At 36.5% G+C, this 16,495-nt stretch overlaps 1 protein-coding gene across 1 annotated transcript; it reads right to left on the bottom strand.

Annotated features, from left to right (window-relative positions):
• Nucleotides 1-1,405: 1,405 nt before the first annotated feature.
• On the bottom strand, nucleotides 1,406-14,981 carry LOC306886912 (grainyhead-like protein 2 homolog). The gene is made up of 16 exons (XM_079444278.1): nucleotides 14,737-14,981; nucleotides 13,264-13,450; nucleotides 13,101-13,159; nucleotides 12,403-12,748; nucleotides 12,201-12,259; nucleotides 11,579-11,735; nucleotides 11,373-11,484; nucleotides 7,456-7,550; nucleotides 4,925-5,083; nucleotides 4,505-4,583; nucleotides 4,097-4,233; nucleotides 3,818-3,855; nucleotides 3,067-3,146; nucleotides 2,911-2,996; nucleotides 2,623-2,687; nucleotides 1,406-2,158 (listed from the first exon to the last, which is right to left on the bottom strand). Exons 1-16 carry the CDS (start codon nucleotides 14,751-14,753, stop codon nucleotides 2,044-2,046), a joined length of 1,791 nt encoding a protein of 596 aa, XP_079300404.1. The 5' UTR covers nucleotides 14,754-14,981; the 3' UTR covers nucleotides 1,406-2,043.
• Between the last annotated feature and the right edge of the window lie 1,514 nt (nucleotides 14,982-16,495).

Below are 16,495 nucleotides of genomic sequence, written 5' to 3'. Positions count from 1 at the left end.
TTAATAATTACTATTAAATTAAGCTGTCTTGTGTAATGGATTAAGGGTATACTAATTATATAAATAATAAAAAATAATCATGTCTAAAAATCACATGATTTTATGTTTAAAAATGTTTTATGTAGCGTCCTTTAATTTGGAGTAAGAGAAACTGGAGGAGTGGCTTTATTGCGTCAGAGATGTGTCACTTTGCTAGAAGCTGATTGGTCAAATTTCAGATTGAGATCTCTAAACCAGAACATAACCTGCCCCGGAGCAGGTTAGCCGTGCAGCGTAAGATACCATGGCAACGAACACCGATTAAAGCCGAGCTACTTTCATAGTACCTAAAACCCAGGGTTGGCGGAAACTAAGCTGAAACATAGCTGGCTAGCCACCTAATCCGGCTTCATGGTACAGGCCCCAGGACTCAAAAAGAGGAAGCTGACAGCGTTTGTTGTTGTGTTTGGGAATTGCATAGTATACTCAAGCTCTGGGTCAAGGTATATGACCTGTCTCTCAGAAAACACCAGAAACCTGTTTGAGTACTTGTCAGATGCAGCTTAAAGGTTTTAATATTCATATTGTTTCTGATTGGGGAACACTAACACAGAAATCAGAGTGAATCAGCAGTTAAGCCAGCAAATCCCCCTAGGGTTAAAGACTGAACCTTCTTATGCATAGACTGGGATGGAGACACCTGTGCCTACTTAATTATACACACACCTAAAGCCTGGGAAACAAATCGAGTCAGAGGGTGTGTTTGCATTTTAAAATGTGAAATCAATTGTGGTTTTAAATGCGGTTCTCTGAAAATCAGAGACAGGGGATCATCAACATAAAACCGCTATTTAGCAAAAGCAGGGACATACATATTTCATGTAAATTTCACACAAATAATAAATCCGCTAATAGTTAAAGTTCATTGTTAAATACTACAATACAAGTTAAGCTGGCATGCATAATATAAAACCCATGCTCATGGGTTTCTTTGATCAGAAATATGGTAAAATTGCTATATTTTGAAATATTATTACAATAAAAAACTATTTATTCCTGTGACGGTGAAGCTGAAATTTCAGCATCCTTCAGAATTCATTCTAATATGTTGATTTGCAGCTCAAGAAACATTTCTTCTTAGTATCGTGAAACAGTTCTTAATATTACTGCTTAATATTTTGTGCAAACATTTTCTGGACTAAAAGTCGCTTTTGATACATTTAATAAATCATGTCTTAAAAAATGTCTTACTGATAATTTATATTATCATTGTGTTATATTATATTGTTCATATAATGGATTATAGTTTGTGTAAAGGTTGAAAATCTGGTTTTCCTCTTGCTGCAGGTTTTATAAGTGACTAAAGCTTTTAACTGGTTCGACAACAGTTTCCCAAATGAATGCATGTGAAGACAGAATATTCTTTGGACTTTGTTTATTCAGCTGATAAAATTAAACCATAAAAAATATATACAAGGTGTTTTTTTTTTTCAAAATATTTTTTATAAAGACATAAAAACTTCAAGATACAACACAATGAGGAAAATCTGTAAATTATACATTCATGTAACACATAAGGTAATGAGTACAGTGTAGCATTTGGGGCATTCGTCAATGTATGCTATTTGTTGTCCATATTACAACACAATGTCTTCATAGAATAAGAGTATCTATATAGATCTCTTATATTCAAATATTATTCAAGAATTGATAAAGGAAAGGATTGAATGCATGCAAAAATCTGGTACTTTTTTAGGTCTTCATACTGTTGGCCTCAAGGGGGAGACGGCACATCAAAGAAAAAAAGCCATATAACGTTACTGGGCATATTATAGTGCTTTGGAAGAGCGTTGTTCAGACTGTCCATCATAAAGTTTATTTAAACGAGTTACACTGTAAAAGCAGGTCCACTTAAGTGCATTCCCAAGTCAACGACTTCTGAAAGCGTTTTCCTCTTCTAATACAGAGCTCATAAGAACCAAACAGATGCACAGAATGAATGGTGTGCTGCTTCAGGGTAACAAAAGTTCTCCCAGTAGAAGTGTGTTATTGTTGCAATAACATTTAAATTTCAGTAAGAGTCATCCGGAAACAGTCTGCTTGATTGTCAATGGAAAGGATGAATGTGTCCTCGTTGCAGTAGTGCTCAATAATGTTGTCATCCATGTTGACCAGAATACTAGTGGTTGAATGAAAAGGAAATTTGAATTCAAAATAATTTAATACTGAATCACACACACACACACACACACACACACACACACACACACACACACACACACACACACACACACACACACACACACACACACACACACACATGTTGGGTTTCCATGTTTTATGGGGACATCCCATAGGCGTAATGGTTTTTATACTGTACAATCTGTATGTGCTATTGCCCTACACCAACCCTACACCTAAACTTAGCCCTCACAGGAAACATGCTGCATTTTTAGATTTTCAAAAAACTTTATGCTGTATGATTTATAAGCTTGTTTCCTCATGGGGACCAAAAAATGTCCCCACAAGATTAAGATTTACTGGTATTACTATCCTTGTGGGGACATTTGGTCCCCAGGACGTGATGAATACCAGGTGCACACACACACACACACAGGATCTTTTTTAGCACTGTTCACTCACCCTTTCTTGCTTTTCTTATATATTTTAGTCATCTTCTCCACAGGAACAGAATATTTGCTTGATATCTTGAAAAAAAAAAAAAAAAGAGAGAGACTTTAATCCAAACAGCAGCTTAAACAGAAAATCTGACAAGCCTCTGTGAATGGAAGCTTATTTCCGACTCTGTTGTTGTATTCCATGGAAAGCAATCTGATCTGCTACTAAATGCAATGTAAAACCTATTCACTCCTGTCTGTTAAGAATAAAAGTCTACGTCCCATGTGCTGTACTGAGTGACATTGTACTTACTGCCTCAAGCAAACTTTTCAGTGTTGGGGACCTTAGCATCAGTGCATCAAAAACCTCATCAGTTTCTCTTCTTACGTACAGCAGGACTGCAGAAAAATATCATTAAGAATGGATATAGAAGATTGGGACAGATTTCACACGTGCAGTAAATCATACCTCTCCTTTCCTCTCTGCTGTATTTGGCGGGTGGAGAAATATCATCCTCTGATGAACGGAATGGTCTTTTCATGGCCACACTGCATGAGAAACAGATAAACAAGTTTATGATTATAATAATGCCTTTCAATGCTACAGTTATACTGCAAGAAACAGATGCAAAACATATGAAACACACTGGATTGATTCTACTGGTCTGATGCTTGATGGACTTTGAAAGACATTTCTCCTATGAGATGTATTTTTATTAATTAATTAATACAAATAGACATTTACCATACTGAATATACAATTACATTAACAAAAATGACAAAATAGCCTAAATATTTTTATGTTATGGTCAAAAGCCAATAAATGGCTCATAATAAAACTTTACATTATTTTGTCTAAATAAATTACAAATAAAACACTAAACAACTAAAAATCAGTCATTAAGCAAACTTAGGCTTCATAACACTATAATGTACAGTATAAAATTTATATTCTTGTTGAAATGTGCTAAAGATTAAACTCAAAAGTGCTATTACATACAGTCTTTAAGTTATATTTAATTTAAGTGAGTGCTGGATGATGCCAAATGTAATCTTAAAATAAAAATAGGGAAAATAGACAGCAGTTAAATTGTTAAACACCAATTACTGTCCACTGATACTTAGCATAACCATTGCTATAAAGCCATATCTTGCATCCCTAAATACCAATAGTAATTCTATTATAATTAAAGCAGGACATTCTTAGTAAATGCACTAACCCATCACTCTCCATTTCTTCAACGCCAAAACTGAACACCTGTAAACAAAGTGAAAACAAAAGGTTATAGAGACTTAAAAGTGCACATGCTTTCACAATATGTTCAAAAGTATAAGCAGTGACTTTTGATAATTCAGTTAGAGAGAGATTACATCCATTTGAATAATTTAAGTCACTACTGTCTCTTCATAACTTAGAGACTACGCCTTAATAATTAGTTCTGGTCAGTTTAGCACTGAAACAACTTCAGTGTCACATTGAGAACTGCATTCATCCTCACCTGACCGGCTCTCTGGAGGTTGTTCAAATGGACATCGGGTATGAAGAGCACAGGCTGGGACTCCAGGTCTGTCAGAGTTTTGAAGAGCGTAATATCTGGCCTCTTTTGAGTTAAAGTGGCAAAACTTCCTCTCTTACCTAATAGAGTCAAAGAAAACCAATGACTCAAGTCAAAATCAGCAAGCTGACACAGAAAAACACACATAGTCTTTTTTTAAAGAAGACATGGTCACAGTCGTCACATATTAGGACAAAACCTGTAATGCAAAATTGTTTTTATTCATATTCTTACTCATCGCAAAATGCCTATGTGCATTTTATCCACGATCAGAGTAAAATCATAAACACATGATAGATAATGACACTATATTTTATAAACATATGTATAGTTGATTGACAGAACTCTCACCATCATGACCAACAGCCGGACCTTTGACCTTCTTCCGAAGTTGCTTTTTCTCCTCATCACGAATTTTTCGCTCAGCTCCCTGTACAGAAGAAGAGATGTTTGTGTGATCATGCTGGCTATTGTTGATGTTACACAGATAACACGAATGGAAAGGACAACAGGGAAAAATTAAGAAATAAAAAAGCACTATTAACTAAGTTTAGTATATAAAGTAGTTAATTCCAATGACAAATGAACTGCAATGTAAAAATAATTACACTATAAGGTCACATCATTACAGCTATTACAAGAAATGGTAATATGGCAAACAGAAAATGTCCGCTGTAAGCTGTAATACTTATTGTATAACTTGTGCAAATAAAATAAGTCAGGTCCTTGACTTAAACGGAGGTGTTTGACTCACAATGACGCAGCACCAACCTTGTCACAGAAGACCTTGATCTGTGAGTAGGCTCTATGAATGGGTCTGTTACTCCTGTTGTTGTAACTGTAGGTGTCTATCTGGATCATAAGAGGAAGACCTTTGACTCCCTTCTGTGAGGAGAAATCAGTGCTCAGACAGTTCAGCGTAATGAAAACCTGGAGAGAAAAAAAAAACAAGACACATACACAAATCAGCTTGACAAAACATGCATTTCTGAGCTTGGAAAAGGTCAAGTATGGCCAGGCAATCATGTCTTATTATCTTATGACAAAAGAGCCAGGGGCAGTTTTTCCACAAGGCTGCTCAGCTACAAAGGGAATGTTCTCGCAGAATTTAAAACTAGAAAAAAGAAAACAAAAATCACAGTGAAGGGCCCTTCACACAGAACCCATTTTTTGCATTTAAAAAGTAGAAAACAGTACTGTAAGGGTTCTTTACACAGAACACGTTTTTGCAAACAAAACAAAAAACACAAAAAAGAAAAAACTCAAAAGAAAACAAAACAAAAAGGAAAACAAAACAAAACCCACAAAAAAAAAAAAAAACACAAAACAAAAAAACTAAACAAGCACAGTAAGGAACAATTCAAGAATGCTTTGTACATTTAGAAAACATTGCAGTAAGGGACTGTTCACAAATGACATGTTTTCTGAGTTTAAAAAAACAGAAAACTGTACTGTAAGGGTTGTTTACCCAGAACATGTTTTTGCATTAAACAACAACAACAAAGATGCAGTAAGGATCCGTTCACACAGAATGTGTTTAAAAACTAGAAAACAGTGCAGTAATGGGCTGTTCGCACAAGATCGTGTTTGTACATTTAAAAAACTAGAAAACAGGACAGTAAGGGGCTGTTCAAATAGGATGTTTTTACGATTTATATCTAGAAAACAGCGAATAAATGGACCCGCAAGTTAAAATAAGTTTAATTAAAATATATTTGAGACTTTGCTTTTTCTCATTCCACTGCCCTGCATTCCTTGTTTTTTTGTATCTCTGTTTTTAAAACGTCTTTTGAATGAAGTTTTAGACAAATACTTTCGTCTTGCACATTTACCGAAAAACATTTAAAAAGCACTTAAAAAAAACAAAAAAAAACTTAACACTGCTATAAAATGAGGCACGCATGCACAAGATGCTTATAAAAGCTGCAAAAATGTGCTGCAAAGCTCCAATACTAGCATCATTATTTCAACCAGTGGCGTACTAGTCAGGAGAGGTGTGTCAATCTGTTGGACCAATGGCAGACACAGGGAGCGTTCGGGAAACATGTCTGAAAATCATTATTTTTGCAATTCTGTTTGCTAGTGGTGATAAGAGGTGGTAGTGAAATTACACACCTTAGTGTGAACCTTTACAGACTATTTGATTAATAGACTAATCCTGAACACAAAGCTATTACTGGATGGCCTCCAAGACTTTAGCAAAATGGTGAATAAAGCACAGCAGTTCATATCAAATCTTTTTAGCATTAGTCTAGCTTTAATCTCAAAAACATCCATCCAGCTTCTGTGTAGACTTGTGACCTTTAATTTTGAATAATACATCTTCTGAGTAAAATGTTCACAATCTTAAAATCTCTAAATGGCGACTCTAAACAAAAACCACACAACCACTCTATCATTGTGTGGCTGTCTGCGGTTTATTAAAATAGTAAGCTAAACTAATTTGATTTGAAATATTCCCAACTGTAACCTGTCTTATCCCAATATATCAAGAGACACTGGAAAAACGACTGTTGAAAGATGAAAGGTAGCGAATCTTTCAGCCCGAGGTGAAAATAGTTTCCCACTGACGGTCTCCCGTCCTTTCATGTCTGTGCCTGTAGCTGCTGTTTCATAGAGGAGCTTGTTGTTCGATGTTATGAGAACCACTTGCGTTCTCAGGGCCACGTGATCAATTCTGACAGGAATCAGTTAGAAACTGCATACACGGACAAATCTTTCACAACAGATCTGTCTAGTGTGGGCTCTGGCTTTCTGTGTGCATGTGGGTGCATGTGAGCAAATGATGGCTGAACAAATACAAAGTAACGCTGAAATCTTACAACATTATCAAATCATCATCAGTTGAAGGCATGTAAATGTTTATATTTCTGCAACCCTTTATTAAAAATTCTCAGGAAACACCATATCTTTTATATACATTATCTGAATTAGGAAACTGTATAACTGCATGAAATAAAATAATTGAATGGGAATTTGCTATTATGTTTTCCCACCGGTTATTACAATGACACATCAGGCTACTTCAAAAGCCTATAGTTTTAAAGACAAATATTGACCATGAGCACTGGGTGGACCTCCTCCCTTAAGTGTGCACTTAAAGTAAGCTTGTTAAGTACTGGAACTAAGAAGGAAAAATCCTCCTGACAGTGAATGGGATGCTGCAGGGAAGAGGAGGAGAAGGGAGCTGTAATGTCTCCTCAGGCTCAATGGCTGTTATCAAACAACTTCAGCTTGACTTGCACACTTAAGCAAACTTAAGATTCCAGTAAAAACTCGGAGTATCCAAGATGAAGCCTCACCTTTGCCTCCTCATTGACGTCCCAGGTGAAGGACACAGCATTGTAAGCGATTTCTTCAATGTTGCCAATGGTGCTGAAGCTCTCTTTATAGTCAGCTGAAGGGTGAAACATGACATTAGTTATCATTTGTAATTTTATAAGTAACTGAACATTTCTGGCATTACTTATATTTTCTTTAAGACCTTAACAGTAGCATGGTTAAATAAATGTCTGAGGCCACATAGGAATCTGAGATTCCAGGAAAAAAATTATTAAACCGAATTAAATAAATTAATTTGAATTAAATTATTAAACAAAACAGTCACACTTTAATTTAAATTATCGATATTAACAAACTATTAACTACGACCTTTGCCACAAACTCCTCATTTGCTGCTTATTAATAGTTAGTAAGGTAGTTGTTAAGTTTAGGTATTGGGTAGGATTAATAGGAATATGTGCTTTATAAGTACTAATAAACAGCTAATATGCTAATAATAGGCAAATAGTTAGTAGTGAGAATCGATCCTTATACTAAAGTGTTACCAATAAAACAGTCGAAGAAATGATAATAAATAATAGAATAAAATAGAAAAAAAGATAAATATTTTTGATTAAATTTTTTTAAATCTACAATTTATTTAGATTTAGATTTTATCTACAATTTATTTAAGGCGAGACACTGCAGGTGAATATGGTAAAAAAAATAACTAATAGTTATCACCTTACTTACCTAGCTGATTAATTACATTGATAATTGCAAAAAAAATTTGTATTACAACCTTTCTAAAATGTTAGGTTTAAATATGCAAATGAGGCATTATTTAATTAAATATGCACTAATTTGCATACATTTCTAGAACAAAAATCTAAACACTGGATGAAATTGGTTTCAAAATTCTTATTTCATTTTATTGACATATTAGAGGGAATTTTGGGTATCTCATTTTGTCACTCCATAATTCAGAAAATACTTAGAACAGACAGAAAACAATACATTTTCACAATTTTTGAGGGAATAAAATGTTGTATATAATCAAGCAAATTATATATGAACAAACCCCTCGGTAAAAACCTTCAGGATATAGACAGGAATAAAGATGTAAAGTTTGGTGTGTGTAAGTGCTACTGTAGTGGAGATATATGTCTCAATGTAGGAGAGAAAACTCATTTTGAGAAAACGGCCTTTAAAGTGAAGTGACATTCAGCCAAGTATGGTGACCCATACTCAGAATTCGTGCTCTGCATTTAACCCATCCAACGTGCACACACACACACACAGCAGTGAACACACACACACCGTGAACACACACCCGGAGCAGTGGGCAGCCATTTATGCTGCGGCGCCCGGGGAGCAGTTGGGGGTTCGGTGCCTTGCTCAAGGGCACCTCAGTCGTGGTATTAAGGGTGGAGAGAGCGCTGGACATTCACTCCCCCCACCTACAATTCCTGCCGGCCGGAGACTCGAACCCGCAACCCTTGGATTACAAGTCCAACTCTCTAACCATTAGGCCACGACTTCCCCTGATATGTACATAAAAATATGTATTGTAATTTAAATCTATTGACACAAATAGATAAATTGCTATAAAATAAACACTTAACAGTGTCTTTTGGATGTTTTCTTTCCACTAGTCTGAACAAATACTTTATGAAAAACCAAAAAGCCCAAAATCTCAAATTTGACAGGTGCATGAAACAACTGTGTTTTTGCCTGCAGTGTCTCCCCTTAATAAACCGCATAAAGTTCATTAAAATGAATCAAATAAGTTTAAAACAAATTAAACAAGTAAAATCGTGAGTAAACAAATCCATTTTAATCGGGAATTTCTGGCAAAAATCTGGCATGCATGATTTAATTTAGATAAATAAAATATCTAATTAATATTTTTCACTGTAAAAAGTGATAAGTTGACTTAACTTTAAAAAATTGAGGGAACCTGTTGCCTTAAAAAAATTTAAGTAAATAATAATTAAAAAAAATAAGTTAAGTGAACCTGACAATTCACTTAACTGAATTTTTAAATTATTATTTACTTGATAATTGTAAGGCAACGGGTTTCCTCAATTTTTTAAAGTTAAGTCAACTAATCACTTTTTACAGTGTTAGGATAGCAATCTTAAACTAATTAATTGTATTTATTTTCTTTACTTGTTTTTAATATTTTAAAACAAGAAATTATATGCAAAATAGTTTCTACATTATTTTTAATCTTTTGTGCAAAAGTCCAGATTTCCTTGCTTTCACTGAAGCTCAAGATGCTCTTATTTTTGATTCTGGAATCACGCTGGATAACATGATCATCAGGTTTTGCCAGCTCAGGTGCTCTTGTTAAAACAAAGGCTGGACATACCAAATATTGAGCCATTGTCAAATTCATGTCGATTTTCAAGTTCAACTTGTCGCTCAAATTGTTGTGCTGATAATATTAGTAGCAAAATGCTACATTTTTGCTACACGAGACTTTACACCTCACTGTAATTTCAAACAACATGAAGATAAGATAAATGTGAGAAAGAGATCATTTACTTCTTTTGCCCTGAGTCAATATGTATATAATATGCAAAGCTGCAAACAAATTTGAGCACTTCAGTTTATATTCAGAATCATTTAAAAATTCAAAGAAAAAAAAAAACAACGCATTTTGACCTCAGACGCAGGCGTTCTGTTACACGCTTCACCTCACAGTGCCTGCCTGCTGTGTAAATACAACACCGCTTAAATGTATGGCAGATGTTACTCAAGCCTCCCGTTTACAAAAGAGCAGGACCCTTTCCCAAGCCCCTGATTGTCTGAGGATTCTGCCTCCCCCCAAACGGTTAACGCTCCTATTCAAATCCTGATCTTCTGCCTCAGGCACTATGAAAAATCCCTGAATACTGTTATTCAAATCAGGACAACATCAGGATCAGCAGATCGGATTTCGGTCTTCCAAAATCATGCCCGAACCACATCAGGCTGCCAGCTGCCACGGAGAAGACCATCGCAGTGCCCCTCAGGTGTCAAAACCCCCCTTCCTTTAACCTGACCCCTCATTGTCCTTATGGTTCCCAACTGGGAGCTATGATGGAAGACTTTGCCTTAAGCATTGTGCTAAAGTTGCAGACCCCTTTTTTAGGATACACCTCAAATAAAACAAATGAGGAACCGGGAAGAAAAAAGATGAACAAAAGGAAGGGACTCCAGTTATTCAGTATCCCAGGGATACAGACGCAGAGCATAAAAGAGGTGGAAAAAAGCATATAATGACGCAAACATAGGGTACACAAACAAAAACACACTGGTTAGGTTAAGTGTTAAAGTAAATTCCTCCTTACTCAGTGTTTTTGCTTTGTTTTCCAGGACAAACACCTGAACACTCTTAAATTAAGATACATTTACTTGAGAAGCAAAATTACTGATTCCTTAAAAACTGATCAAAATTAAGTGACTCAAAACAAGAAAAATATCTTCCAATGGGGTAAGAAAATAAGCTTAATTTAAAGAGAAATCGAGTTTATTTTCTTAGCCCACTAGCAGACTTTTTCTTGTTTCAAGAATAAAATGACTTAAGTTTGAAACATTTTTTAGAAAACACAACTTATCTTATGTAAATTTTCTTTTCAGTACGTGCAGGTATGATTTCGCAGTGGATTCAAGTTGGTCATGCAGATTTGCCACACTGAACGAAAAAGGCAATTTTTTTGCCACATTTTTCAGATAAACTACATTCAAAATAATATATCTGTGTGTACTGTGTATATTTTTATGTGTATATAAATGCACACACATATTATGTAAACACAAACCTTTATTTTGGATGCGATTAATCACGATCAATCGATTAGACAGCACTTTGAAAGTAAATGTTGGAATGTGCTTTAGCAGAAAAATGTGGCAAAAATGTTGCTACCTTTCAGACATATGTAAAAGATACATATGTAGAGCAGATGCCCACCTATGTCAAGGACTCTCTGTTTGGCCGTGTGCTGACGGTTGTGCCAGTAGTTCCAGTGCTTTAGCTGCTCATCTCGACATTTCTCCTGTCCAAACACCACCATCACCACACTCTGAGAGAGACAGTTGTGTTATAATTGATATTAAGGACCAGAATCATTGTATTACAGAATTGAGAGTGGTTGTCATGGTAACAGCAGAACTCACCCGCACTTTACTGATGGGATGTCGAAGGCCCTTGTTGGCCCCAGTCTCACTGAGAGTGATGCCGTAGAACTGGCCCTTGTTCAGATAGATCATCGGCCCCTCGCCGGCCTTCTCACGGACCGAACGGGTTGCTTCTATACTGTACTGGAACATATCTCTAGGAGTGGGCAGAAAAAGTGTTGTGTGAATGGAAATCATAATAGAAAGAAAAACACTTTCTCCACATTTGTGAATAAAGACAGCAGTGAGCTATGCTATAGCGGTGAGCTACTGTATACCATCAATGCAAGTAAAAAATCAGGCCTTAAAAGTCAAATCTAATGATTTTGGCATGTATGCCATATGGTTCACATTCTGTGAGTTTCAATGTTATCGGTATCAGGCTGATTAGTACAGAAGGCAAGATATTTAAGGTGATAAACCACAGCAATTTACTAGAGAATTCAATAATAAAAGAAAGTTTTCAATATGTATTTATTTTTTTACTGTAGTTTTGATCAAATAAATGCAGCTTTGGTGAACACATACGACAATTTTCAAAAATGTTTAACATATTTTACTGATCCCACACTTTTGAACGGTAGTGTAAATGAATATCAAGTGTTTGGCATGTTGCACTTACATTCCCGAATGCTCCTGGGAGAAATTGTCTGCCCCTAGTGTGGTGGGCACCCTGTACTTCTGAAAGAGAGTATATGACAGAAGTATGAACCTACTGAAGAAACAAATTGGTCTAAACTGCCTTACGTTTACATATTATTCTCGATGTTTAATGATGAGTGACTGATGTAAACTGAGATGTTTTCAACTGACAGAAAGCTCACCATAGTCTCCTCAGGGTAGGAGTCCTCAAAGGTGCTATCTGGTGTACTGCACTGTTCGTCCTTCATGTATCTGTCGTGGCTGATTCTTGCTGTATCCTGTAAAGGCTGATGGTAGGTCATGCGCTGATAATGAACCACCTGCTGATGGTGATGGTTGGAGAATGCCTGAGCGTAAACCTCAGCCTTTACAGTGGCCTCAACACCCTCCTCAACCGGGACTGGACTGAACAGGTCTTGTTTATTTTCTGCACTGTGAACATCAGTATTCAAGGACAGGTTGACAGGAAGTGACTTCAGGACCTGGATGCGATTCTCTGAGGACTCTAGGCCATCTTGACTGATCCGACTGAAAGAAAGCCAAATGAGTTAGTCCAAATTATTCCAACTGGAACATGGACATTCATTCATTCATTCATTTCCTGGAAATAAAGTTAAAAATTAAAACAGGAAATTTAGGGCTTAAAATGAAGAAATATGTAAGATTCTACATTCACTAATAAGCAAAAATCATGCTGTACAACATGTATCACGAATATGTTCTGAAGTTTATGTTAATTCTTCAGTCCAAAATTTCACTCAAATTGTTATGCTTTTAATTTGAAATTAAAATGCATTCATTTAGAAAAATGGAAAACAGGTGCATTTTCAAAAGTGATCTCAGACTTTCGGAGTTCAAAAAAAGTGAGTGTTGGACTGACCTCTTTTCATGATCTTCTGGAAGTTTGGTTACTGGTAAGAGCCTCTTCTCTTTAGGAACCTAATGGAAAAGAAATCGTATAACTTCCTGACAATACATTTTCCTATATGTACACAACAGGCACATTGGTTTTCTTCTGAAGTGTGTTACAGAGGATTTCTGACCTTATAGTAATCATAAAGGATTCCCAGGGCAGCCACACTGTCCTCATCTCCATTAATGCTCATCATGGCCTTGGTGGCAGCAGTCAATGGATTCTCCAAGTATGATTTCCATGCCTCATCTTCACTTGTGAAGGCACGGCGTGATGTAATATTCATCTCATTAGGGACCACCACCACCAGACGCTTACTGAATTAATCAAATTATTAATAAAGGTTAATTAGGAAAAATATACATGTACAGTATATATATATATATATATATATATATATATATATATTCTAAATTACCAGAAGCATTGGGTCACCCCCTTCTAATGAACAGGTTTGACTACTTTAGTAATTTCTATGAGTACAAATCTTAATGTTTAAGCATATAATGATATTCTAGGGAATTGTGTGCTTCTAATTTTATTGCAACAGTTTGGAAAGATCCCTTTTCTATTAACATGACAGTGCCTCTGTGTATAAGGCACGGTTCAAAAAGACATGATTGATTCAGTCAGTGTGGAAGAACTTGACTGGTCTGCAGAAAGCAAAGTCCTGATCCCAGCTGAACACCTCTGGTGTGACTTTAAATGCAGACCTTGAGCCAAAAACTCATCACCAAACACCAAGTGTTATACAACTGAAATTCCCAGCACTATCCTTTTACATTTTCCACACAATTGCTTTTTTGGTGGGACAATGGGCTATATCCTTCTGGATATTGATACTACAGTGAGGCAGGATTGCATGGGAGGGGCTGTACAAGGATGTTAGCTAGTAAAAGCCACCTGCCCAGGCCCACCGTTATACAGGGCCGGCACCATCCTCTCCATCCTCTCCCCTCCTTGCTGAACGCGATCGATTTTGAAAGCGAAAGTACCGATAAAACAGCGCACATAAGAAAGCGATTGCACGCTTTAGCGAACGTCAGCAACTGCACGCGATCACAGATTGCCCCCCCCCCCCCCCCCCCCCCCCCAGGTGCCCTGGCGCCGGCTCTGCCGTTATAGATGTACTGCAAAAAAAAAAAAAAAAAAAAAAAAAATCCAAGCCAGAAGAAGAAAAGGTAAAGAAAATAAAAGCAATCTGCCACACTTGTTCTTTGATGTTGCAATTTACTGTAAAGTATGTAGTGTAGAAACCCTTTTACTGGCGATCATCTATATAGATTTTTTACAAAAAAAAAAAATAATAATAATAACAAAACATTAGCAGCAATAGTAAAATAAAGTGGAGTTCCACAAGGTTCTATTCTAGGACCTCTTCTCTTTTGTTTTTATGCTACCTTTAGGTAGTGTAATAACGAACCATGGGATCGAAGCATGTTGAAACATATTCACTTTGAATTTTATCAAATAAAACGACCTGCTGCGTTGACATCACATATAAAGATAAACATCATGACATTCAAAACAACTTGTTGCTATATAACAGACTTAAGTTTGCCGTTTCTTATAAACTGCATCAGTGTTTACATTGGTGACTTACTTCTCTTCCTGAGCCATGTGCACTGCTGTGGTCCCACAGTGAAACTGGACTTTCAGGTCGGTGAAGATGCGGCAGGTGAGTCGCAGGGAACGGCTGAAAGAAAACTCGGACTACAGGTCAAACAACTTCTCGCATCCGACACTCATTAGCCTACAGCATCCTCCGTCTGTTCCGCACAAAGGAGAGCATTCAGGATCAAGCGGAAAATTGTGTTAATTCTAGGAAGTCTCAAGGTGACTGTTATTGTGAGCAAGCAAAGGTGCGCTCTCGTTACCTGGAGGAGGGGAAGAGCCAGCCAATCCCCGTGCAGCTGCTTTGATTCGGCGACGGCGATTGGCTGTAAAGTAAAAGAAGGTGTGGCAGCCACCTGCGCGCTCATACTGTTAAAACATGCATCCGAAATATAGATTCACATTTTGTTCGTGGGAGTTTTTCATTGATTGCGCAAAGAGATATTACTCGAGAGGCGTGTTTTATGGGAAATGTTTAAATTCTGATTAATCTCAAAATCTAAAGTCTTTTTTAATAAAAGACGTTTTGTTTATTTAAACATTTTTTTGGAGAAGCTCTGTGAGGTATTGAGGAGCAAGATGTTTAGGTCTGTACATAACATTGCAGCTGGCAGAGCAGTTAATAATAATAATAATGAAATATGACTTTTATTTCCATTTTCTTGTTGGGAAAGGGAATGTTTGTTCACTTTTAGCCGTCTGTCTGAGCCTATCCAAATACAGGTATTGTTGACTAGCAGACTGCTATTTGCTTGTTAGGGTGTCTGTTAGACTAACAGGTGTGGCTCTGTTTTAAAAGCTTCAAATGTGCTCTTTCTTTGCTTGCATCTGGGTTTTGGCCAGCCTGGGATAAGCTCCTGTTCTGTGCTTTTAATGAGCAGACCAGTATTTAAAAGAAAAAAGACAGCCTATGACCTTTTATTTTTTTTAAGAAACTTGTCAATTTCAGTGAGTGCTAATGTGTACGTGACAGATCAGAGATGAAGAAGACTTGATCTGTCAGGTGAAATCTACTAATGACCTGCAGTTATCAGTCATGGGAACATAATCTGACACCTGAATGCAGAAAAATAATATTTTATTTTATAAAGAGACAGAGGCGTATAAATGCACATCATCAGTCTGTATTTGTAATTTCAATTGGCTTGTCTTGTTCTGTCATGATTTAAAAAACAAAACAAAAAAACATTCAGTTCTACTTGATTGGCATCCTTATCAGACTTCATGGGAAATTTCACAAGAGGTGTGGCATGCCTGACTACTCAAAAGAAAAATAACCTGTTTTGACCTGGAGAAGGGCTTCAGCTTCTACCTGTCTGACAGGTAACGATTCTGCATTGTTAGCAAAATGTGACAGTAGTTTATAGATAACACACACACACTGAATTGACACATTTTACCAGTTGCACCAGTCCAATAAAGGCTCAGAAGTCCTCTGACAACTTAAGTATTTTCACGTTGGGGGTCTAGTATTATTAAGAAATTCAAATGAAGAAAATCTTTCTCATGCACCACCTTTTAAAACCAGTTATGGTTGCAAATACCCAGTCACTTGCATATATAACATTAAATGTAATTTGATGGGAAAATATCAGCAAGCAATTCAGGATTAATCCTGCTGACTCACATGATTCACATGATGTCATCTCTTGTCTGAGCATGAGAACAAGGCCCGCCCCAAACTACTGCTACAGAAACCAGAACACTTCACAACAGTGAACATTTTAAAATGGTATCAGTCTCTGTGC

This window comes from Barbus barbus, assembly GCF_936440315.1.
Source record: "Barbus barbus genome assembly, chromosome: 21".
In the NCBI taxonomy this organism is placed as follows: domain Eukaryota; kingdom Metazoa; phylum Chordata; class Actinopteri; order Cypriniformes; family Cyprinidae; genus Barbus; species Barbus barbus.
Note: the sequence above shows the minus strand (reverse complement) of the source record. Positions and strands in the feature narration are given on the sequence as shown.

Coding starts and splice junctions, on each gene's coding strand:
- LOC306886912 (XM_079444278.1), bottom strand. Junction 4,234..4,504: donor TCCGGCTGTTGGTCATGATG/GTGAGAGTTCTG, acceptor TGACTCTATTAG/GTAAGAGAGGAAGTTTTGCC. Junction 3,856..4,096: donor ACCTCCAGAGAGCCGGTCAG/GTGAGGATGAAT, acceptor CTTTGTTTACAG/GTGTTCAGTTTTGGCGTTGA.